We start from the raw sequence: 23,446 nt of genomic DNA, 5'->3' as shown, positions 1-23,446 counted from the left end.
CGGGACCCACGTCTGGGCATACCCATCCCACTTAGGGCGAAAAGCGTTACAACAAACAATTGATGGACGGAATGCTGACAATGCAGACATTCTCCCCCAGTCAAGAGATCTGGGTTAAATCCATCGTTCTTTTGCCCACTACGCCACCCAAGTTCAGACATGGCCATATGCAAATCAGTCTTGACCCTGTGCCTCATGGGAACAGTCCAGCCCGAACTGCCAAGCCATGTCTTCCCTGGACCGGAATCAAGCATCCTAGGACCGGTTTCTGGCTATCAGCCGTCATCAGCCAGGATATCTTGACTCCAGTGGCGTAGTGAGCACGGGACCCACGTCTGGGCATACCCATCCCACTTAGGGCGAAAAGCGTTACAACAAACAATTGATGGACGGAATGCTGACAATGCAGACATTCTCCCCCAGTCAAGAGATCTGGGTTAAATCCATCGTTCTTTTGCCCACTACGCCACCCAAGTTCAGACATGGCCATATGCAAATCAGTCTTGACCCTGTGCCTCATGGGAACAGTCCAGCCCGAACTGCCAAGCCATGTCTTCCCTGGACCGGAATCAAGCATCCTAGGACCGGTTTCTGGCTATCAGCCGTCATCAGCCAGGATAGCTTGACTCCAGTGGCGTAGTGAGCACGGGACCCACGTCTGGGCATACCCATCCCACTTAGGGCGAAAAGCGTTACAACAAACAATTGATGGACGGAATGCTGACAATGCAGACATTCTCCCCCAGTCAAGAGATCTGGGTTAAATCCATCGTTCTTTTGCCCACTACGCCACCCAAGTTCAGACATGGCCATATGCAAATCAGTCTTGACCCTGTGCCTCATGGGAACAGTCCAGCCCGAACTGCCAAGCCATGTCTTCCCTGGACCGGAATCAAGCATCCTAGGACCGGTTTCTGGCTATCAGCCGTCATCAGCCAGGATAGCTTGACTCCAGTGGCGTAGTGAGCACGGGACCCACGTCTGGGCATACCCATCCCACTTAGGGCGAAAAGCGTTACAACAAACAATTGATGGACGGAATGCTGACAATGCAGACATTCTCCCCCAGTCAAGAGATCTGGGTTAAATCCATCGTTCTTTTGCCCACTACGCCACCCAAGTTCAGACATGGCCATATGCAAATCAGTCTTGACCCTGTGCCTCATGGGAACAGTCCAGCCCGAACTGCCAAGCAATGTCTTCCCTGGACCGGAATCAAGCATCCTAGGACCGGTTTCTGGCTATCAGCCGTCATCAGCCAGGATAGCTTGACTCCAGTGGCGTAGTGAGCACGGGACCCACGTCTGGGCATACCCATCCCACTTAGGGCGAAAAGCGTTACAACAAACAATTGATGGACGGAATGCTGACAATGCAGACATTCTCCCCCAGTCAAGAGATCTGGGTTAAATCCATCGTTCTTTTGCCCACTACGCCACCCAAGTTCAGACATGGCCATATGCAAATCAGTCTTGACCCTGTGCCTCATGGGAACAGTCCAGCCCGAACTGCCAAGCCATGTCTTCCCTGGACCGGAATCAAGCATCCTAGGACCGGTTTCTGGCTATCAGCCGTCATCAGCCAGGATAGCTTGACTCCAGTGGCGTAGTGAGCACGGGACCCACGTCTGGGCATACCCATCCCACTTAGGGCGAAAAGCGTTACAACAAACAATTGATGGACGGAATGCTGACAATGCAGACATTCTCCCCCAGTCAAGAGATCTGGGTTAAATCCATCGTTCTTTTGCCCACTACGCCACCCAAGTTCAGACATGGCCATATGCAAATCAGTCTTGACCCTGTGCCTCATGGGAACAGTCCAGCCCGAACTGCCAAGCCATGTCTTCCCTGGACCGGAATCAAGCATCCTAGGACCGGTTTCTGGCTATCAGCCGTCATCAGCCAGGATAGCTTGACTCCAGTGGCGTAGTGAGCACGGGACCCACGTCTGGGCATACCCATCACCACCCCCTTTTGTACCGCTTTGTTCGCCATAAGTTGGCAGGGTATGCTCAGACGTGAGTCCCTTGCTCACTTTGCCACTGGATTCAAGCAAGCCTGGCTGAAGACGGCTGAAATGCCAGAAACCGGTCCTAGGAAGCTTGTTTCCGGTCCAGGGAAGGCACGGCTTGGCAGTTCGGGTTGGACTGTTCCCATGAGGCACAGGGTCAGACTGATTTGCATATGGCCATGTCTGAACTGGGGTGGCAGAGTGGGCTAAAGAACGGTGATGGATCAAACCCAGATCTGTTGACTGGGTGTGAGTGTTTGATTGGTTCTGATGCTCTGTCCATCACCACCCCCTTTTGTACCGCTTTGTTCGCCATAAGTTGGCAGGGTATGCTCAGACGTGAGTCCCTTGCTCACTTTGCCACTGGATTCAAGCAAGCCTGGCTGAAGACGGCTGAAATGCCAGAAACCGGTCCTAGGAAGCTTGTTTCCGGTCCAGGGAAGGCACGGCTTGGCAGTTCGGGTTGGACTGTTCCCATGAGGCACAGGGTCAGACTGATTTGCATATGGCCATGTCTGAACTGGGGTGGCAGAGTGGGCTAAAGAACGGTGATGGATCAAACCCAGATCTGTTGACTGGGTGTGAGTGTTTGATTGGTTCTGATGCTCTGTCCATCACCACCCCCTTTTGTACCGCTTTGTTCGCCATAAGTTGGCAGGGTATGCTCAGACGTGAGTCCCTTGCTCACTTTGCCACTGGATTCAAGCAAGCCTGGCTGAAGACGGCTGAAATGCCAGAAACCGGTCCTAGGAAGCTTGTTTCCGGTCCAGGGAAGGCACGGCTTGGCAGTTCGGGTTGGACTGTTCCCATGAGGCACAGGGTCAGACTGATTTGCATATGGCCATGTCTGAACTGGGGTGGCAGAGTGGGCTAAAGAACGGTGATGGATCAAACCCAGATCTGTTGACTGGGTGTGAGTGTTTGATTGGTTCTGATGCTCTGTCCATCACCACCCCCTTTTGTACCGCTTTGTTCGCCATAAGTTGGCAGGGTATGCTCAGACGTGAGTCCCTTGCTCACTTTGCCACTGGATTCAAGCAAGCCTGGCTGAAGACGGCTGAAATGCCAGAAACCGGTCCTAGGAAGCTTGTTTCCGGTCCAGGGAAGGCACGGCTTGGCAGTTCGGGTTGGACTGTTCCCATGAGGCACAGGGTCAGACTGATTTGCATATGGCCATGTCTGAACTGGGGTGGCAGAGTGGGCTAAAGAACGGTGATGGATCAAACCCAGATCTGTTGACTGGGTGTGAGTGTTTGATTGGTTCTGATGCTCTGTCCATCACCACCCCCTTTTGTACCGCTTTGTTCGCCATAAGTTGGCAGGGTATGCTCAGACGTGAGTCCCTTGCTCACTTTGCCACTGGATTCAAGCAAGCCTGGCTGAAGACGGCTGAAATGCCAGAAACCGGTCCTAGGAAGCTTGTTTCCGGTCCAGGGAAGGCACGGCTTGGCAGTTCGGGTTGGACTGTTCCCATGAGGCACAGGGTCAGACTGATTTGCATATGGCCATGTCTGAACTGGGGTGGCAGAGTGGGCTAAAGAACGGTGATGGATCAAACCCAGATCTGTTGACTGGGTGTGAGTGTTTGATTGGTTCTGATGCTCTGTCCATCACCACCCCCTTTTGTACCGCTTTGTTCGCCATAAGTTGGCAGGGTATGCTCAGACGTGAGTCCCTTGCTCACTTTGCCACTGGATTCAAGCAAGCCTGGCTGAAGACGGCTGAAATGCCAGAAACCGGTCCTAGGAAGCTTGTTTCCGGTCCAGGGAAGGCACGGCTTGGCAGTTCGGGTTGGACTGTTCCCATGAGGCACAGGGTCAGACTGATTTGCATATGGCCATGTCTGAACTGGGGTGGCAGAGTGGGCTAAAGAACGGTGATGGATCAAACCCAGATCTGTTGACTGGGTGTGAGTGTTTGATTGGTTCTGATGCTCTGTCCATCACCACCCCCTTTTGTACCGCTTTGTTCGCCATAAGTTGGCAGGGTATGCTCAGACGTGAGTCCCTTGCTCACTTTGCCACTGGATTCAAGCAAGCCTGGCTGAAGACGGCTGAAATGCCAGAAACCGGTCCTAGGAAGCTTGTTTCCGGTCCAGGGAAGGCACGGCTTGGCAGTTCGGGTTGGACTGTTCCCATGAGGCACAGGGTCAGACTGATTTGCATATGGCCATGTCTGAACTGGGGTGGCAGAGTGGGCTAAAGAACGGTGATGGATCAAACCCAGATCTGTTGACTGGGTGTGAGTGTTTGATTGGTTCTGATGCCCTGTCCATCACCACCCCCTTTTGTACCGCTTTGTTCGCCATAAGTTGGCAGGGTATGCTCAGACGTGAGTCCCTTGCTCACTTTGCCACTGGATTCAAGCAAGCCTGGCTGAAGACGGCTGAAATGCCAGAAACCGGTCCTAGGAAGCTTGTTTCCGGTCCAGGGAAGGCACGGCTTGGCAGTTCGGGTTGGACTGTTCCCATGAGGCACAGGGTCAGACTGATTTGCATATGGCCATGTCTGAACTGGGGTGGCAGAGTGGGCTAAAGAACGGTGATGGATCAAACCCAGATCTGTTGACTGGGTGTGAGTGTTTGATTGGTTCTGATGCTCTGTCCATCACCACCCCCTTTTGTACCGCTTTGTTCGCCATAAGTTGGCAGGGTATGCTCAGACGTGAGTCCCTTGCTCACTTTGCCACTGGATTCAAGCAAGCCTGGCTGAAGACGGCTGAAATGCCAGAAACCGGTCCTAGGAAGCTTGTTTCCGGTCCAGGGAAGGCACGGCTTGGCAGTTCGGGTTGGACTGTTCCCATGAGGCACAGGGTCAGACTGATTTGCATATGGCCATGTCTGAACTGGGGTGGCAGAGTGGGCTAAAGAACGGTGATGGATCAAACCCAGATCTGTTGACTGGGTGTGAGTGTTTGATTGGTTCTGATGCTCTGTCCATCACCACCCCCTTTTGTACCGCTTTGTTCGCCATAAGTTGGCAGGGTATGCTCAGACGTGAGTCCCTTGCTCACTTTGCCACTGGATTCAAGCAAGCCTGGCTGAAGACGGCTGAAATGCCAGAAACCGGTCCTAGGAAGCTTGTTTCCGGTCCAGGGAAGGCACGGCTTGGCAGTTCGGGTTGGACTGTTCCCATGAGGCACAGGGTCAGACTGATTTGCATATGGCCATGTCTGAACTGGGGTGGCAGAGTGGGCTAAAGAACGGTGATGGATCAAACCCAGATCTGTTGACTGGGTGTGAGTGTTTGATTGGTTCTGATGCTCTGTCCATCACCACCCCCTTTTGTACCGCTTTGGACTTTCAACGGTCGGGGTTTATTCTCCACCATAGACTGTCCGACACCTGTCTCTATGCCTTGGACTTTCAACGGTCGGGGTTTATTCTCCACCATAGACTGTCCGACACCTGTCTCTATGCCTTGGACTTTCAACGGTCGGGGTTTATTCTCCACCATAGACTGTCCGACACCTGTCTCTATGCCTTGGACTTTCAACGGTCGGGGTTTATTCTCCACCATAGACTGTCCGACACCTGTCTCTATGCCTTGGACTTTCAACGGTCGGGGTTTATTCTCCACCATAGACTGTCCGACACCTGTCTCTATGCCTTGGACTTTCAACGGTCGGGGTTTATTCTCCACCATAGACTGTCCAACACCTGTCTCTATGCCTTGGACTTTCAACGGTCGGGGTTTATTCTTCACCACAGACTGTCCGACACCTGTCTCTATGCCTTGGACTTTCAACGGTCGGGGTTTATTCTCCACCATAGACTGTCCGACACCTGTCTCTATGCCTTGGACTTTCAACGGTCGGGGTTTATTCTCCACCACAGACTGTCCGACACCTGTCTCTATGCCTTGGACTTTCAACGATCGGGGTTTATTCTCCACCACAGACTGTCCGACACCTGTCTCTATGCCTTGGACTTTCAACGGTCGGGGTTTATTCTCCACCACAGACTGTCCGACACCTGTCTCTATGCCTTGGACTTTCAACGGTCGGGGTTTATTCTCCACCATAGACTGTCCGACACCTGTCTCTATGCCTTGGACTTTCAACGGTCGGGGTTTATTCTCCACCATAGACTGTCCGACACCTGTCTCTATGCCTTGGACTTTCAACGGTCGGGGTTTATTCTCCACCATAGACTGTCCGACACCTGTCTCTATGCCTTGGACTTTCAACGGTCGGGGTTTATTCTCCACCATAGACTGTCCGACACCTGTCTCTATGCCTTGGACTTTCAACGGTCGGGGTTTATTCTCCACCATAGACTGTCCGACACCTGTCTCTATGCCTTGGACTTTCAACGGTCGGGGTTTATTCTCCACCATAGACTGTCCGACACCTGTCTCTATGCCTTGGACTTTCAACGGTCGGGGTTTATTCTCCACCATAGACTATGTTTTAATGTCAAGTAACCACGAGCAGAGTCTTCACGCATTCCACGTCTCAGGCATCTCTCTTAGCGATCACTTCCCTTTGTGCTTGTCAATAAAGTTAACGCCAGATAAAATGGTTAAATTTAGCACAAACGAGCAGTTGCTAGAAAATATAGTTATTGGGAGCACAAATGGTTTTTCTTTGCGCTGGTCCATGGTAGACCAAGCAGCAACAATCAAGTTAGTGGTGGACAGATGTAAATCTGCCATCGAGACAGGTTTGTCTGAAATAGCCGCCCCAGATAAGATTCTTGCATCTTCCCTGGTGGAGGAGTGTGGCTCAATGGTTAGAGCGGCAGACCCTGAAGCAGAATTCTGACCAGGGACCAGGGTTCGATTCCCGCCTCGGCGGGGCTCGGGCTCAATTTCCTCGGACCTGTCTATTCTCGCCTCGGTGCCTATTCTAATCATGGGCCCCACGCTGAAACTCTGGGCAATAGCTTGCTTAGCCTCCACACCGGCCCAAACAGCGCTAAGGATGCCTGGCTTCACCCTGGGGGTGCCCAGGAGTGGACACTTCACAGGGAAAGCCAGGAGGGGTTCCACAGCGGTATGAGTATCAGCGCCAGGAAACCGCATAGGCGACACCGCAAGGTGGCCGTCTGGTGACAGTGCGCTCTATAAGTACCTTGACATTTGACATATCCCAAACCATAAAAGAATCCAGGCTCAGACGCATAAACAGTAAAAAACACGTGAGTGGATGGTTTGACTCCAGGTGTACGCAAGCACACTCTCACCTAAAAAGGGAGTTATGCAAATCCCCTAGGAATTTGGCTGATCTGAGGACCGCTAGATGGGAATATAAACAAGCAACCAAGGCAAGGAGAAATACCTTGAAGAAGGAGGCATGGAAGGCATTACATACGGCCTCATTGGCGAATGATAGTTCGGCTTCTGGAAGGTTGTTAAATCACCTTTTCTTTCCCCTAAGGCTGGTCCTACCATCGAAATAGCAATTAGTGAGGATCAATGGATTGAGCATTTTTCAAGAGTATATAATGGCGAGGGAATATCTGATAAAACGGGTAGTAACGATCAGGAGGATTATAACCTTAATTTACCCCATCACGACTCTGGTTTGTCGTTTACCCTAGATGAAGTGGAGAGGGCACTATCCAGAACTCAGGGAGGGAAAGCCCCTGGGCCGGACGGGGTCCCTGTGGATTCGTTTAAAACAAACATTTCTCTATGGGGGCCCATCATAGTCCAGGTGATTACAGCTAGTTGTAGTACCTCTTTTTTGCCTACCTGGGTAGAATCCACTATTGTGCCTATTTTTAAAAAGGTGGATAGGCAGGACCCGGGATGCTATAGGCCCATTTCTTTACTCGACGCCATTACAAAAGTAACAGGTAGAATAATATTAGAACGCCTCCAGGATTGGGCGGAGGAAAACTCTGTTCTGTCTGACCTGCATTACGGTTTTCGTGCGGGGCTTGGAACGACAGAGCAGGGCATAAATCTATCAATCCTGGTGGGGAAATACACAAGGGCAAAGCAGGGAAACCTATTTTTAGCTTTTGTGGACCTCACAGCAGCATTTGACTGTGTGGTCCACAGCAAACTCTGGCTTATTTTAGAGGATATGGGGGTTGATGTTCAGATTATTTATTTTCTTAAGCGTTTTTATTGTGATGCCAAGGCACGTGTGCGTTGTGGTTTGAAGGGCGAATGCTCGGCTGCATTCCCAATTTAGAGCAGAGTCAGACAAGGTTGTGTTCTGGCTCCGTTTCTTTTTAAACTTTATATTAATCGGTTGGGGAACGCCCTTCTTAAAGACAATAAAGATTTTCCACAAGTGGAAGGACGTCCAATACCAGCGCTTCTATATGCGGATGACGCAGTGTTGATGTCCCGCACACAGGTTGGTCTGCAGAGAGTGTTAGAGAGGTTCTCTCTTTTTATGAAAAACCTTGGCTTGAGAGTAAACTCTTCTGAGACATTCATTATGCGTTGTGGCCCAAGCATCAAGAAACCCAAAGATATGTTTTTTGCAGGGCAGAAGATTGGGCCAACTAAAGAGTTCCCATATCTGGGAATTCTTTTTGCACACAACGATACCTAGGGACAAGCAGTCTTAGCAAAAAAGTTGGTACACCTACGAACAACAGCAGCCCTAACCACCTTTGCTAGAAAGCTGGGAAAGAGACCACCCGAGGAGCTTATGAAGATTTACAAGGCAAAGTGTGTCTCATCTGTTATATATGGGGCAGGAGTCTGGGGATTTACCGATTCGCTCGCAATCCAACACGTAGAAAACTCTTTTTTAAGATATATTTTATCAGTCCCGAATAGCACTTCATCATATATATGCCATGTGGAGTTGGGGCTCTCTTTAATTTCTGATTTAATAAGGTTAGAGCCTCTTCTTCTTTGGCATAGGCTATGGACTAAAGAAGAGGCCAAGTTAAATAGGGATATATTATTAGATGTGTTAAAATTGGAAGGGGCATTGAAAATCCCGTGCATAAAATATGACTGTAACACTCTAAAAGATCTTGGTTACCTAGAGTATTTTACGAACCCTCTATCTATTCGACAAATAACAAGGAAAATCCTGAGAAAAGAGGGTCTTTTGCTGCTGGATTCTAACAGAGCGTCGTCTGAAATTTTAAAACCTACCTAACTTCATAACCATATGAATTTAACTACTTTTAACATTCAACCCTATCCAACCTTTGTACCCGTAGTTTATGATAGATTTTTATTAACTAGATTCAGGCTGGGAGTATTTTACAGACTAGTTACCCTGCCTACAAAGAACGATTGGTCTCAACATCTCCCTCTTTGCCCCTGTGATAATAATTCTAATCGATCTATGATCCATGTAATGTTATTTTTATACCCACCTGAGGACATTGTATTTGGTACCAGTTTTAAAAATGTTTGGGCTCCGCCAAAGTCGACCTGCTTTACTTGCATTACAACAACTTGATAATGCGCACATTACTTTTAGAATAGCAATTTATTTGAAGCAAGTCTTGAGACATAGGAACTGTTTGCTCAATTAATCCTACCTTGGACATAGCACATGTGGGTTTTATCACATTTTTAATCCTATAATGTATTTATATTGAGATGATATTTATTTCACTTTAGGCTATGAAATGAGGTCTTTTTTATACCGGCATGATATTTTTAATGTTCTAAATTATGTATTGTGTTTTTCTATGTGCTTTTATGATTGTGTTATGTAGCAATCGACTAAAGCTTACTGAATTGAATTGAATTGAGATGCTCTTTGGTGCATGCTTCAGAACTCATTGCTTCAGAACTCATCTCCTAGTAGAGAGGCTCTTTGCTGCATGCTTCAGAACTCATCTCCTAGTAGAGAGGCTCTTTGCTGCATGCTTCAGAACTCATCTTCTAGTAGAGCTGCTCTTTGGAGCATGCTTCAGAACTCATTCCCTAGTAGAGAGACTCTTTGGTGCATGCTTCAGAACTCATCTTCTAGTAGAGCTGCTCTTTGGTGCATGCTTCAGAACTCATCTCCTAGTAGAGAGGCTCGTTGGTGCATGCTTCAGAACTCATCCCCTAGTAGAGATGCTCTTTAGAGCATGCTTCAGAACTCATCTCCTAGTAGAGCTGCTCTTTGGTGCATGCTTCAGAACTCATCTCCTAGTAGAGAGGCTCTTTGGTGTATGCTTCAGAACTCATCTCCTAGTAGAGCTGCTCTTTGGTGCATGCTTTAGAACTCATCTCCACGTAGAGAGTCTCCTAGTAGAGATGATCTTTGGTGCATGCTTCATAACTCATCTCCTAGTAGAGAGACTCTTTGGTGCATGCTTCAGAACTCATCTTCTAGTACAGATGCTCTTTGGTGCATGCTTCAGAACTCATCTCCTAGTAGAGATGCTCTTTGGAGCATGCTTCAGAACCCATCTCCTCGTAGAGAGTCTCCTAGTAGAGATGCTCTTTGGTGCATGCCTCAGACCTCATCTCCTAGTAGAGAGGTCTTTGGTGCATGCTTCAGAACTCATTGCTTCAGAACTCATCTCCTAGTAGAGAGGCTCTTTGGTGCATGCTTCAGAACTCATCCCTTAGTAGAGATGCTGTTTGGTGCATGCTTCAGAACTCATCTTCTAGTAGAGAGGCTCTTTGGTGCATGCTTCAGAACTCATCTCCTAGTAGAGATGCTCTTTGGTGCATGCTTCAGAACTCATCTCCTAGTAGAGAGGCTCTTTGGTGCATACTTCAGAACTCATCTCCGAGTAGAGATGCACTTTGGTGCATGCTTCAGAACTCATCTCCTAGTAGAGATACTCTTTGGAGCATGCTTCAGAACTCATCTCCTAGTAGAGAGGCTCTTTGGTTTATGCTTCAGAACTCATCTCCTAGTAGAGATGCTGTTTGGTGCATGCTTCAGAACTCATCTCCTAGTAGAGAGGCCCTTTGGTGTATGCTTCAGAACTCATCTCCTAGTAGAGATGCTGTTTGGTGCATGCTTCAGAACTCATCTTCTAGTAGAGAGGCTCTTTGGTGCATGCTTCAGAACTCATCTCCTAGTAGAGATGCTCTTTGGTGCTTGCTTCAGAACTCATCTCCTAGTAGAGAGGCTCTTTGGTGCATGCTTCAGAACTCATCTCCTAGTAGAGAGGTTCTTTGGTGCATGCTTCAGAACTCATCTCCTAGTAAAGAGTCTCATAGTAGAGAGGCTCTTTGGTGCTTGCTTCAGAACTCATCTCCTAGAGGAGGAGCTCTTCGCTGCATGCTTCAGAACTCATCTCTTAGTAGAGAGGCTCTTTGGTGCATGCTTCAGAACTCATCTCCTAGTAGAGAGGTTCTTTGGTGCTTGCTTCAGAACTCATCTCCTAGTAGAGAGGCTCTTTGGTGCATGCTTCAGAACTCATCACCTTGTAGAGAGGCTCTTTGGAGCATGCTTCAGAACTCATCTCTTAGTAGAGAGGCTCTTTGGTGCATGCTTCAGAACTCATCTTCTAGTAGAGAGGCTCTTTGGTGCATGCTTCAGAACTCATCTCCTAGTAGAGAAGATCTTTAGTGTATGCTTCAGAACTCATCTCCTAGTAGAGAGGCTCTTTGGTGCATGCTTCAGAACTCATCTCCTAGTAGAGATGCTGTTTGGTGCATGCTTCAGAACTCATCTTCTAGTAGAGAGGCTCTTTGGAACATGCTTCAGAACTCATCTCCTAGTAGAGATGCTGTTTGGTGCATGCTTCAGAACTCATCTCCTAGTAGAGAGGTTCTTTGGTGCTTGCTTCAGAACTCATCTTTTAGTAGAGAGGCTCTTTGGTGCATGCTTCAGAACTCATCACCTAGTAGAGAGGCTCTTTGGTGCATGCTTCAGAACTCATCTTCTAGTAGAGAGGCTCTTTGGTGCATGCTTCAGAACTCGTCACCTAGTAGAGAGGCTCTTTGGTGCATGCTTCAGAACTCATCTCCTAGTAGAGAGGCTCTTTGGTGCATGCTTCAGAACTCATCACCTAGTAGAGAGGCTCTTTGGTGCATGCTTCAGAACTCATCTCCTAGTAGCGAGGCTCTTTGGTGCATGCTTCAGAACTCATCACCTAGTAGAGAGGCTCTTTAGTGCATGCTTCAGAACTCATCTCCTAGTAGAGATGCTCTTTGGAGCATGCTTCAGAACTCATCCCCTAGTAGAGATGCTCTTTGGAGCATGCTTCAGAACTCATCTCTTAGTAGAGAGGCTCTTTGGTGCATGCTTCAGAACTCATCTCCTAGAGGAGGAGCTCTTTGGAACATGCTTCAGAACTCAACGCCTGGTAGTTAGGCTCTTTAGTGTATGCTTCATAACTCATCTCCTAGTAGAGATGCTCTTTGGTGCATGCTTCAGAACTCATCTCCTAGTAGAGAGGCTCTTTGATGCATGCTTCAGAACTCATCTCCTAGTAGAGATGCTCTTTGGTGCATGCTTCAGAACTCATCTCTTAGTAGAGAGGCTCTTTGATGCATGCTTCAGAACTCATCTCCTAGTAGAGATGCTCTTTGGAGCATGCTTCAGAACTCATCTCCTAGTAGAGAGGCTCTTTAGTGTATGCTTCAGAACTCATCTCCTAGTAGAGAGGTTCTTTGGTGCATGCTTCAGAACTCATCTCCTAGTAAAGAGTCTCATAGAAGAGAGGCTCTTTGGTGCTTGCTTCAGAACTCATCTCCTAGAGGAGGAGCTCTTCGCTGCATGCTTCAGAACTCATCTCTTAGTAGAGAGGCTCTTTGGTGCATGCTTCAGAACTCATCTCCTAGTAGAGAGGTTCTTTGGTGCTTGCTTTAGAACTCATCTCCTAGTAGAGAGGCTCTTTGGTGCATGCTTCAGAACTCATCACCTTGTAGAGAGGCTCTTTGGAGCATGCTTCAGAACTCATCTCCTAGTAGAGAGGCTCTTTGGTGCATGCTTCAGAACTCATCTCCTTATAGAGAGGCTCTTTGGTGCATGCTTCAGAACTCATCTCCTAGTAGAGAGGCTCTTTGGTGTATGCTTCAGAACTCATCTCCTAGTAGAGAGGCTCTTCGGTGTATGCTTCAGTACTCATCTCCTAGAAGAGGGGCTCTTTGGTGCGTGCTTCAGAACTCATCTCCTAGTAAAGAGTCTCATAGTAGAGAGGCTCTTTGGTGCCTGCTTCAGAACTCATCTCTTAGTAGAGAGGCTCTTTGGTGCATGCTTCAGAACTCATCTTCTAGTAGAGAGGCTCTTTGGTGCATGCTTCAGAACTCATCTCCTAGTAGAGAAGCTCTTTAGTGTATGCTTCAGAACTCATCTCCTAGTAGAGAGGCTCTTTGGTGCATGCTTCAGAACTCATCTCCTAGTAGAGATGCTGTTTGGTGCATGCTTCAGAACTCATCTTCTAGTAGAGAGGCTCTTTGGAACATGCTTCAGAACTCATCTCCTAGTAGAGATGCTGTTTGGTGCATGCTTCAGAACTCATCTCCTAGTAGAGAGGTTCTTTGGTGCTTGCTTCAGAACTCATCTTTTAGTAGAGAGTCTCTTTGGTGCATGCTTCAGAACTCATCACCTAGTAGAGAGGCTCTTTGGTGCATGCTTCAGAACTCATCTCCTAGTAGAGAGGCTCTTTGGTGCATGCTTCAGAACTCGTCACCTAGTAGAGAGGCTCTTTGGTGCATGCTTCAGAACTCATCTCCTAGTAGAGAGGCTCTTTGGTGCATGCTTCAGAACTCATCACCTAGTAGAGAGGCTCTTTGGTGCATGCTTCAGAACTCATCTCCTAGTAGAGAGGCTCTTTGGTGCATGCTTCAGAACTCATCACCTAGTAGAGAGGCTCTTTGGTGCATGCTTCAGAACTCATCTCCTAGTAGAGATGCTCTTTGGAGCATGCTTCAGAACTCATCCCCTTGTAGAGATGCTCTTTGGAGCATGCTTCAGAACTCATCTCTTAGTAGAGAGGCTCTTTGGTGCATGCTTCAGAACTCATCTCCTAGAGGAGGAGCTCTTTGGAACATGCTTCAGAACTCAACGCCTGGTAGTTAGGCTCTTTAGTGTGTGCTTCATAACTCATCTCCTAGTAGAGATGCTCTTTGGTGCATGCTTCAGAACTCATCTCCTAGTAGAGAAGCTCTTTGATGCATGCTTCAGAACTCATCTCCTGGTAGAGATGCTCTTTGGTGCATGCTTCAGAACTCATCTCTTAGTAGAGAGGCTCTTTGATGCATGCTTCAGAACTCATCTCCTAGTAGAGAGGCTCTTTGATGCATGCTTCAGAACTCATCTCCTAGTAGAGATGCTCTTTGGAGCATGCTTCAGAACTCATCTCCTAGTAGAGAGGCTCTTTAGTGCATGCTTCAGAACTCATCTCCTAGTAGAGGAGCTCTTTGGTGCTTGCTTCAGAACTCATCTCCTAGAGGAGGAGCTCTTCGCTGCATGCTTCAGAACTCATCTCTTAGTAGAGAGGCTCTTTGGTGCATGCTTCAGAACTCATATCCAAGTAGAGAGGTTCTTTGGTGCTTGCTTCAGAACTCATCTCTTAGTACAGAGGCTCTTTGGTGCATGCTTCAGAACTCATCTCTTAGTAGAGAGGCTCTTTGGTGCTTGCTTCAGAACTCATCTCCTAGAGGAGGAGCTCTTCGCTGCATGCTTCAGAACTCATCTGTTAGTAGAGAGGCTCTTTGGTGCATGCTTCAGAACTCATCTCCTAGTAGAGAGGCTCTTTGGTGCCTGCTTCAGAACTCATCTCCTAGAGGAGGAGCTCTTCGCTGCATGCTTCAGAACTCATCTCTTAGTAGAGAGGCTCTTTGGTGCTTGCTTCAGAACTCATCTCTTAGTAGAGAGGCTCTTTGGTGCATGCTTCAGAACTCATCTCCTAGTAGAGAGGCTCTTTGGTGCTTGCTTCAGAACTCATCTCCTAGAGGAGGAGCTCTTCGCTGCATGCTTCATAACTCATTGCCTAGAGGAGGAGCTCTTTGGAACATGCTTCAGAACTCAACGCCTGGTAGTTAGGCTCTTTGGTGCCTGCTTCAGAACTCATCTCTTAGTAGATCAGCTCTTCGGTGCATGCTTCAGCACTCATCACACACAGGAGGAGCTCTTTGGTGCTTGCTTCAGAACTCATCGCCTAGAGGAGGAGCTCTTTGGAACATTCTTCAGAACTCAACGCCTGGTAGTTAGGCTCTTTGGTGCATGCTTCAGAACTTTATTACTATAAATGTTGGTCTATGCAGGGATATAATCTGATGTATTAAAGTGAAATGCTTTTGCATATTAAACAATTACACTTTTGGAATTTTTGAAGAGACTGTACCATATTTTTACATTATGTTTGTAGCATAATATACATGGCAAACGTTTTCATGACTTGGCTTGTGCACAAACTCTTAAAGCCATGCCAGACCACTGGCTCGGCAGTTGGTCGACTTGTCCTATTAATTTGCTGGTGAGCCCACCCCAATTAGTACAGTTTACTATTCACAAACTGCATTTCTAAAGTACTACTGTGTTTGTTTTGCAGTAGCACTTTAGGGGTGCAGTTTGTGAATAGCATTTTGCAGTATGTTTGTAGCACTATTGTAGTACTACAAAATATAGTACAAAACGCAGATTGTGACTAGCCCCAGGCCCTTCAATTTGATAGAGACAGGTAAGTTACACCTTTGTTCAGATTTTGTGAACAGCAAAAATGTACTCAAAAGGGTAAGTTACTGTTGTGAATCAGGCCATATGGTGACTGCTTCACTAAACAATTGTACATCTGCATGCACTGAAGTACTCTTTGAATGGGTGCAAATTTACTACTGTTTAGAATTCCCAAACATTGACAATACTAGGCTTGGAAAGCTGTGCTAGTCTCAGAGTTTCAAGCAAATTGTGGACATCAAAGACCAAAAAGGTTATGGGAAGACTGCTTGCAACTACTGGCAATCACTCGAGGTTGCTCGGGAAGATAGACTGAGCCCCACCCAATGCACATCAATACTGTCCCTGTTCCTTATGGAAACCATCCCAAAAGTTGGTCATCTCCCCCCTCCATCCTGCAGACCACTGGTTTTGTAATAGAGAAATTTGAGATTCACACCTCTCAGTTCCCACTGACTAAGTTACGCCTGTGCCCCTGACATGAGAACTCTATGTCAGTCGGATTTTCACTGACTCACACCTTCTCTTACCTGTGTGAAGCAAAGCTCTGAAGCTGGCACCTGTGACACTCCCAATCCAGCTCTTCAATGGCTTCGTCATGTTGCAGGTAAAGTGAATGCTGATGTCTCCTCCAGCCTTGTGCACTTCCCTGTGTGCAGAGTCAGGGGGCTCTTGCTTCCTTGTACAGTTCCATGTGTGCTGAAAGAGCCTCCAATTCTGTGCGGTCGCCTGTCTGTAGAGATAGTATCTCCTCCGGCTCTGTACAATCCCCTGTGTTTAGAAACAGAGCCTTCTCTGGCCCTGTGCGGTCCCCTGTGTTAAGAAACAGAGCCTCCTCCGGCCCTGTGCGATCCCCTGTGTTTAGAAACAGAGCCTTCTCCTGCCCTGTGCGGTCCCCTGTGTTAAGAAACAGAGCCTCATCCGGCCTTGTGCAGTCCCTTGTGTAGAGACAGAGCCTCGTCTGGCTCTGTGCGCCCCCCTGTGTTAGATCAGAGCCTCCTCCAGCCCTGTGCAGCCCCCTGTGTTCAGAGATCGAGACTCCTCCAGGTCTGTGCGGTCCCTTGTGTTCAGAGATCGAGCCTCCCCCGACTCTGTGCAGTCCCCTGTGTTCAGAAATCGAGCCTCCTATGGCCCTGTGCAGTACCCTGCATCCAGAGATCGAGTCTCATCCAGCTCTGTGCAGTCCCCTGTGTTCAGAGATCGAGACTCCTTTGATCCTGTGCGGTCCCCTGTGTTTACAGACAGAGCCTCTTCCGGCCCTGTGCAGTCCCCTGTGTTCAGAGATCGAGCCTCCTCCGGTCCTGTGCGGTCCTCTGTGTTCAGAGATCGAGCCTCCTAGAGCCCTGTGCAGTCCCCTGTGTTCAGAGATCGAGCCTCCTCCAGCTTTGTGCGGTCCCCTGTGTTCTGAGTTCGAGCCTCCTCCAGCTCTGTGCAGTCCCCTGTGTTCAGAGATCGAGCCTCCTCCGGTCCTGTGCGGTCCTCTGTGTTTAGAGACAGAGCCTCCTCCGGCACTGTGCAGTCCCTTGTATTCAGAGATCAAGCCTCCTAGGGCCCTGTGCAGTCCCCTGTGTTCAGAGATTGAGCCTCCTCCAGGTCTGTGCAGCTCCTTGTGTTCAGAGTTTGAGCCTCCTCCGCCCCTGTGCAGTCCCCTGCGTTCAGAGATCGAGCCTCCTCCAGCTTTGTGCAGTCCCTTGTGTTCAGAGATCGAGCCTCCTCCAGCTTTGTGCGGTCCCCTGTGTTCTGAGTTCGAGCCTCCTCCAGCTCTGTGCAGTCCCCTGTGTTCAGAGATCGAGCCTCCTTTGATCCTGTGCGGTCCCCTGTGTTCAGAGATCGAGCCTCCTCCAGCTCACTGCGGTCCCCTGTGTTTAGAGACAGACCCTCCTCCGGCTCTGTGCAGTCCCCTGTGTTCAGAGATCGAGCCTCCTTTGATCCTGTGCGGTCCGCTGTGTTCAGAGATCGAACCTCTTCCAGCTCTGTGCGGTCCCCTGTGTTTAGAGACAGAGCCTCCTCCGGCTCTGTGCAGTACCCTGTCTGTAGTGTCAGAGCCTCCTCCGGCTCCGTGCAGTCCCCTGTGTTCAGAGATCGAGCCTCCTCTGGCTCTGTGCAGTCCCCGGGCTGTAGCGACAGCCTCCTCCGGCTCTGTGCAGTCTCCTGTGTAGATACACCCACTTATGATCCTTCCCTTACCGTTCGTGGCAAAGATCTCTCTCTCAGTGCCCACGAAGAGGAACTAACTTAGCATTAGCTAATCTCTACGCTGTGGTCATGTTTGCCACCAAAAGATCTTCTGTTCTCAGTAGAGATACAGAGACAAACAGGGAAATGAACACTTCCCTATTCTCAAACATATTTGAAAACCATTCTTTTTGACCTGTATTTTAATCGAGTATGGCAAGATGTCTGTTGGATTTCACCTGGGATTTTTAAAAACTCACTCAAAAACACGCACGCGCACGTGCACACACACACACACGGGCACTCTCTCTCTCTCGCTCTCTCTCATCTCTGTTTTGAAGGGGTCAAAACATTGTTATTTTACAAAATACTATGTTTTAACTACCTCTCACAATCCACATTCCTTTCCCCTTCCACCAGCCCTTAAGCCCCGCTCATGGGCTGCTTCTCATATAATGATTAACACGATATCCAATTGTGATTGTCGGAAAACCTAAAGCTTAAACTCTCCCAAGCCTTATTGACCAATCTATCCCCTGCTTCCGCAATACAAGTATTGAACTTTGCGCAAAGGAATCTCTGTCCAAGAACTGCGCTTCTTATTGCCTCTACTGTTAGATGTTCAACAAGGATTAAGGCTGCCCTTTCAGTACAGACCCCAGACTGTGAATCTCAATCCCAAACTAAATAAGAAAACTCTCAAACCACCTGTAATACTAACAAACACTAGAAACCCCTTCATCTTTGTTTATGAACAAATCAATTATCTCACATGTCCTTGAATCATTTGGCTGTGCTGAAGTACACATTTCAAAGGGTTATGCCCTGAGGATGACCTACATCAGCTGATTATGTCCTATGTGAAGTGGGCCGAAACAGGTCAGCGGCAAATATAGAGATTAGAGGAGTGTGTGAGCAATGCAGGACATTACATCAACATTTAAGGTGAGAGTACATACTTTATATAAACTCTCTTGGATACCATTGAATGCAGTCACCCCCGCTGGAGTTCATTTGCAGAAAAGAAGGCTAACCCTAAGGACTGAATACCTCTATGCTAACTAATGGGTGTTAAACTTGGCTTTTTCAGTGGGTTTACCTCCAGACTTTTTGCTTTTTGGCCTCCTGTTTTTGATCCTGTTTTTGTTGGTTTTAGGAATCTTGACACTTTACCACTGCTATTCAGTGCTAAAGTGCATATGCTCTCTGGGTAAATTATTTTATGGAATGGTGTTTCCATGATTGGCATATTTGATTTACTGGTAACTCCCTGGTACAGTGCACTGCGTGTGCCCAGGGCCTGTAAATCAAATGCTGCTAGTGGGCCTGTAGCACTGATTGTGCCATCCACATGAGGAGCCCGTAAATGTAACTCAGACCTTCCACTGCAGGGGTCTGCGCGCAGTTTGTAACTGCCAAGTTGACCTGGCAAGTGCACCCACTTGCCAGGCCCTAATCTTCCCTTTTCTTACATATGTCACCCCTAAGGTAGACCCAAGGTACCCCTGTGGGCAGGGTGCTGTGTAGGTGAAAGGTAGAACATGTTCTGAGGTGTGTGGCATGTCCTGATAGTGAAATACTGCCAATTTAGTTTTTCACTGTTGAAAGGCTATCTCTCCCATAGGATAGAATGTGAGTTAATTTATAACATTGTATAAATATAAGTTCCCATTGGGAGAAGATTGAAAGATGGAGTTTAGTATGCTTGAACTCATAATATAAAAATGTATCTTTTAGTAAAGATGTTTTTTATATTGTGTTTTTGAAAATACCCCTTTTAGAAAGTGGGTATTTTCTTGCTTAGCTATCCTGTGTGCCTCTGCTGGTTTGTGGATTGACTGCCTGTGAGGAACCTGACCTTTAAGGGCCAAGCGGCGCAGAGTACGCCTGAAATCCTCTAGTTTTCCTGCCTTGCAATAGAGAGACACTGGACACTCCGTCTGGCGTAAAAGATCGAGTTTTATTAGCTGCAGCTAGTACAGTTGTCCGTGAAGTCACACAGGGGTGGGTTCACAAGAGACTGCTCCTGACCTCCGTGGCGCACAAGCTTTTATACAGTGAAATACAATGGATACAATGGATAACCCAAACACATATAGAATTTGAGACATCGACAAATGTTACCAACAATGGTTTAAGCTAAAAACTGACTCGGGTTCCAGGTGATGTTTGTTGCTGGCCCCTTTAAGTAAATTGCAAAGAGAATCCCCATGATACAGTTTACAAGGAAGGAAAACATGGTTGTATGTTCTAGAAGGGCAGTCGTGAGACCGGAGAATGCATGAGATGTGTAGCGAAGGGCAGTAGATAAGATAAGCGGGAGGAAAGAATGGTGTGAGCTAACAGATAGTTCGGGCGGGGAATATCCGGCTCAGACATGAATTAGTGTATTCAGCCAGACCCTGACACTAGTTAATAAACACGGGACGAAAAGCTACCTGACACGCAAGGGCAGAAATGACAAAAACATCTCGTTTACCAGCTGCCTGAGTGAGGGCAACCTAAGATGGCGGAAAACACAAGATGGAGTCTGGGTACGATCGAGAAACGACAAATTTCAGAACCTCAGACCCTCCTTTTGCCATTACTCAGGCAATAACACAATGACTGGGCTCATGTTAGTCTGAGTCGGAGTCGATATCAATTGCCATAAGGTCGTTTAACTGTTGCTGGACCATCATCTTAATATTCTCTGTTTGTTGGGTTACAGGCTTTGATACACATAAGGTAGCGAACAGACCACAGATAGCAGGACCACAGTGTATGCACAAGCAACAAGAGAATATGATGGCCAGGATTGCTCCAAGGAATGTTAGTATCTTCCATCCCCAGGTAGATAATAATCCCCATAACCATCCCATGAGGGACCAATCTCCTTCGTCCTGATGGATCGATGCGGAGATGGTATGTAATTTTGAGATGGCCTGATATACAGTCGGGGCGTCATCAGGAATTTATATACAGCAGCTTGATCCAATTAATTTACAGACTCCTCCTCGGTCTGCTAGGATCACATCTAGCGCAATTCTGTTTTGTAACGTCATGAGACGGTCCGCTCGGAGTTCTGCAGTGATGTTACTTAAGGCACCTGCAGTAACATCGATGGTTGTCTCAACCACGCAAACTAATCGCCTAATGTTTCCGCTGTTAATCATTGGTCCCCAGAAGGGAATTAATCCTTTGACGAAATCTCCTCCCTCCTGGCCAGCTGTGTCTTTGGCATCAAATACGCCTCTACCATATCTGTGTCTGTGATGGTCTGAGGGTGCAGTATACGTTGGGGGAAGCAAGAATGCTATGTAACATGTTCCCGAAAAGTCAGTGGGGAGCCATGTATATGCTTTGTCATAGCAGACAAAATAGGTTCCTTGTGATGGGATCAATGGAGGGTTATTTTGAGACGTGAATACATATATCTGGGAACAGTTTTGTTGAGTGTCATTCTCCTTGCTATTGATTCGGAGGCAAAAGTTGCCTTGGTTGGGTACAGTCCATGCTGGGGAAGACTTCTCTTGTTTGGTCTTGTTATTAAGACTGGAAATGTAATGAGTTACATTCCAACCTTCGTAGGCTTTCTTTTCATCCAAAGGAATCTTACTCTTCCCTAGAATTTTAGCCATGGCCACTATACCCTTTATCAAAGTACCGTGGCTAAAATCCATTCCTTTCTCAAATGTACCTATCGGATATCGAAGTCTGTTGTGGTAGGCAGCCGAAAACATGGTCAGGTGAGCCCATGCTGAACCTTCATATGAGAAAGGCAATACTAGATAGGGCATCCCTTTATGGGCAGCGTGAGGCATGAGTCCACACACCCAACAGTCAGATATGTTGACAACTAACTGGTGTTGGTGTAACAGCTGGATAAACAAATTATTTTGATACTCCATCCGTCTTATTTGTTCATGTGAGGAAAGGGCACTTATCTTGTGTTGAATTTTAGTGGGACGAGAAGGTACAGAAGTAGATAAAGGAACAGTTTTTAGTTGTAACACATGGACAATCCAACCTATACATGCTAATAAAACACATAGAATCAGCAACACACACAAGGTTACGCCAAAACGACTACGTAATGATTTACAATATTTGGTTTGCATTTTCTGTCTCCTATCTACCTGACGTGATGTACCATCCATCCTGGCTAGAAAAAGTTGTCGCTCGCGGCAATCTTCCTCAATCACTTGGCTATTTGATAATCCTGAACCTAGCGGATCTTGACCATAAACCAGGTTCAGTCCAAGACTCCTACCGAGACCCTGCGATGGGGACAGATGGCACAAATACTATCTAAAAAGGAAAAAATAGTTCATTGGTGGCAAAAGTAACAAATGTTCAAGTCCTTGCTTCAGGCCTGGTTCTCAGGTTGTATCGTTTCCTTGTTGGAATCGTTTGGTCCTGAAAGATTATTTCCCGATTAGTAGTGTTCACTTGCAGATGTAATGGAATGGTTCTTCGAAGAGTGTCATCACTTTCTTCCTCAGTCTGGGTGTCTTCCAGCCGTGCGTTACTAAATGGTACGAACCGGGGAGTCTTGTCTCCTTCAGACTCACCTATGCACCCGCGGACCCACTGGTCAAAAGGCAAGGGCAAGGGTACCTTTTTGCAATGCACGGCGTGGGCCCAGTTTTTCTTGCCTTCTATCCTTACTGCTGTCCGCGTAGCCAGTAGAACCTGGCGAGGAGGTGACCAGCGAGGATCAAGATTTTTCTTTCGTTGAAAGTTCTTGGTGCAGACCCAGTCTCCTGGTTTGATAGAGTGACCTGGGTCTGTTGAGGCCTCTGGCAGAGCACTTTGAACCTGTTGGCGAAGAACACTTAGTTTAGCAGTCAAGTCATGAAGGTAATCAATAAGCATAGGGTACGGTATGTCTGAGTACTTCCTAGGATGAGGAACTCCCCAAATATTGGCGGGGCGTCCGAATATCACTTCATATGGACTAAGTCCCATACGAGAGTGTACAGTAGTTCTGGTGGATAGTAAGGCCAATGGTAAAGCGTCGGGCCAGGCAAGACCTGTGCTGGCCTGAATCTTTGCCAATTTCAGTTTGAGAGTGCCATTGTAGCACTCTACCAAACCCGCTGACTGTGGATGGTTTGCCGCATGGAATTTCTGTCTAATACCAAGACCCGTACATACTTTCTACATGATTTTGCCTACAAATTCACTTCCATTGTCACTCCAGACAATTCGCGGCAAACCGAATCTAGGAAAAAACTCTTTCAGTAATACTTTAGCAGTTGATACAGCTGTGTTATCTTTTAAGGGGTAAGCCTCTATCCATCTAGAGAATGCACATACTACCACCAGAACATACTTGAGATTGTTGCATCGATCCATGTGTATATAATCAATCTGTAATACTTCAAAGGGGTACGTAGGGGGAGAGAAATGGCCTGCAGGAGTTGGAGTACCCTTCCCTGGGTTATGCATTAAGCATATGATGCAATGTTTTACCACATTGTCTGCACATTTCGGAATTCCTTCATTTTGCCAAACTGGAGCCAGAAGTTTGCATATGCCTTTAGCACTAATGTGAGCTGGTCCATGAGCCATAGTCACTACAGGTAATACATATGCGTCTGGCAACATCCATCGCTGATGCTCTGACAATTCTGTCCAACATCCATTCGAATCCAACATTCCCGTACTTTCTTTCCGCTTACTCAATTCTTTCTCTGTAGCCTCTTCCTAAATCGTTCTTACGCTCTCAATTGTGTCCTTACACATTCCTCTTTCTGGGATCTGATTTGCA

At 47.5% G+C, this 23,446-nt stretch overlaps 1 protein-coding gene across 1 annotated transcript in view; it reads right to left on the bottom strand.

The window, feature by feature from the left end:
• Nucleotides 1–17,689, bottom strand: part of LOC146808716 (cell adhesion molecule CEACAM6-like) — a 384,181-nt gene extending 366,492 nt beyond the window's left edge. Inside the window, exon 1 of the mRNA XM_085615527.1 lies at nt 16,047–17,689. Coding sequence (XP_085471653.1) covers nt 16,047–16,116 — 70 coding nt within the window. The 5' untranslated portion in view covers nt 16,117–17,689. The remainder of the gene's footprint in view (nt 1–16,046) is intronic.
• Nucleotides 17,690–23,446: the final 5,757 nt, after the last annotated feature.

The sequence above is a fragment of the Triturus cristatus genome, chromosome 7 (genome assembly GCF_964204655.1).
Source record: "Triturus cristatus chromosome 7, aTriCri1.1, whole genome shotgun sequence".
Taxonomy (NCBI): Eukaryota; Metazoa; Chordata; class Amphibia; order Caudata; family Salamandridae; genus Triturus; species Triturus cristatus.
Note: the sequence above shows the minus strand (reverse complement) of the source record. Positions and strands in the feature narration are given on the sequence as shown.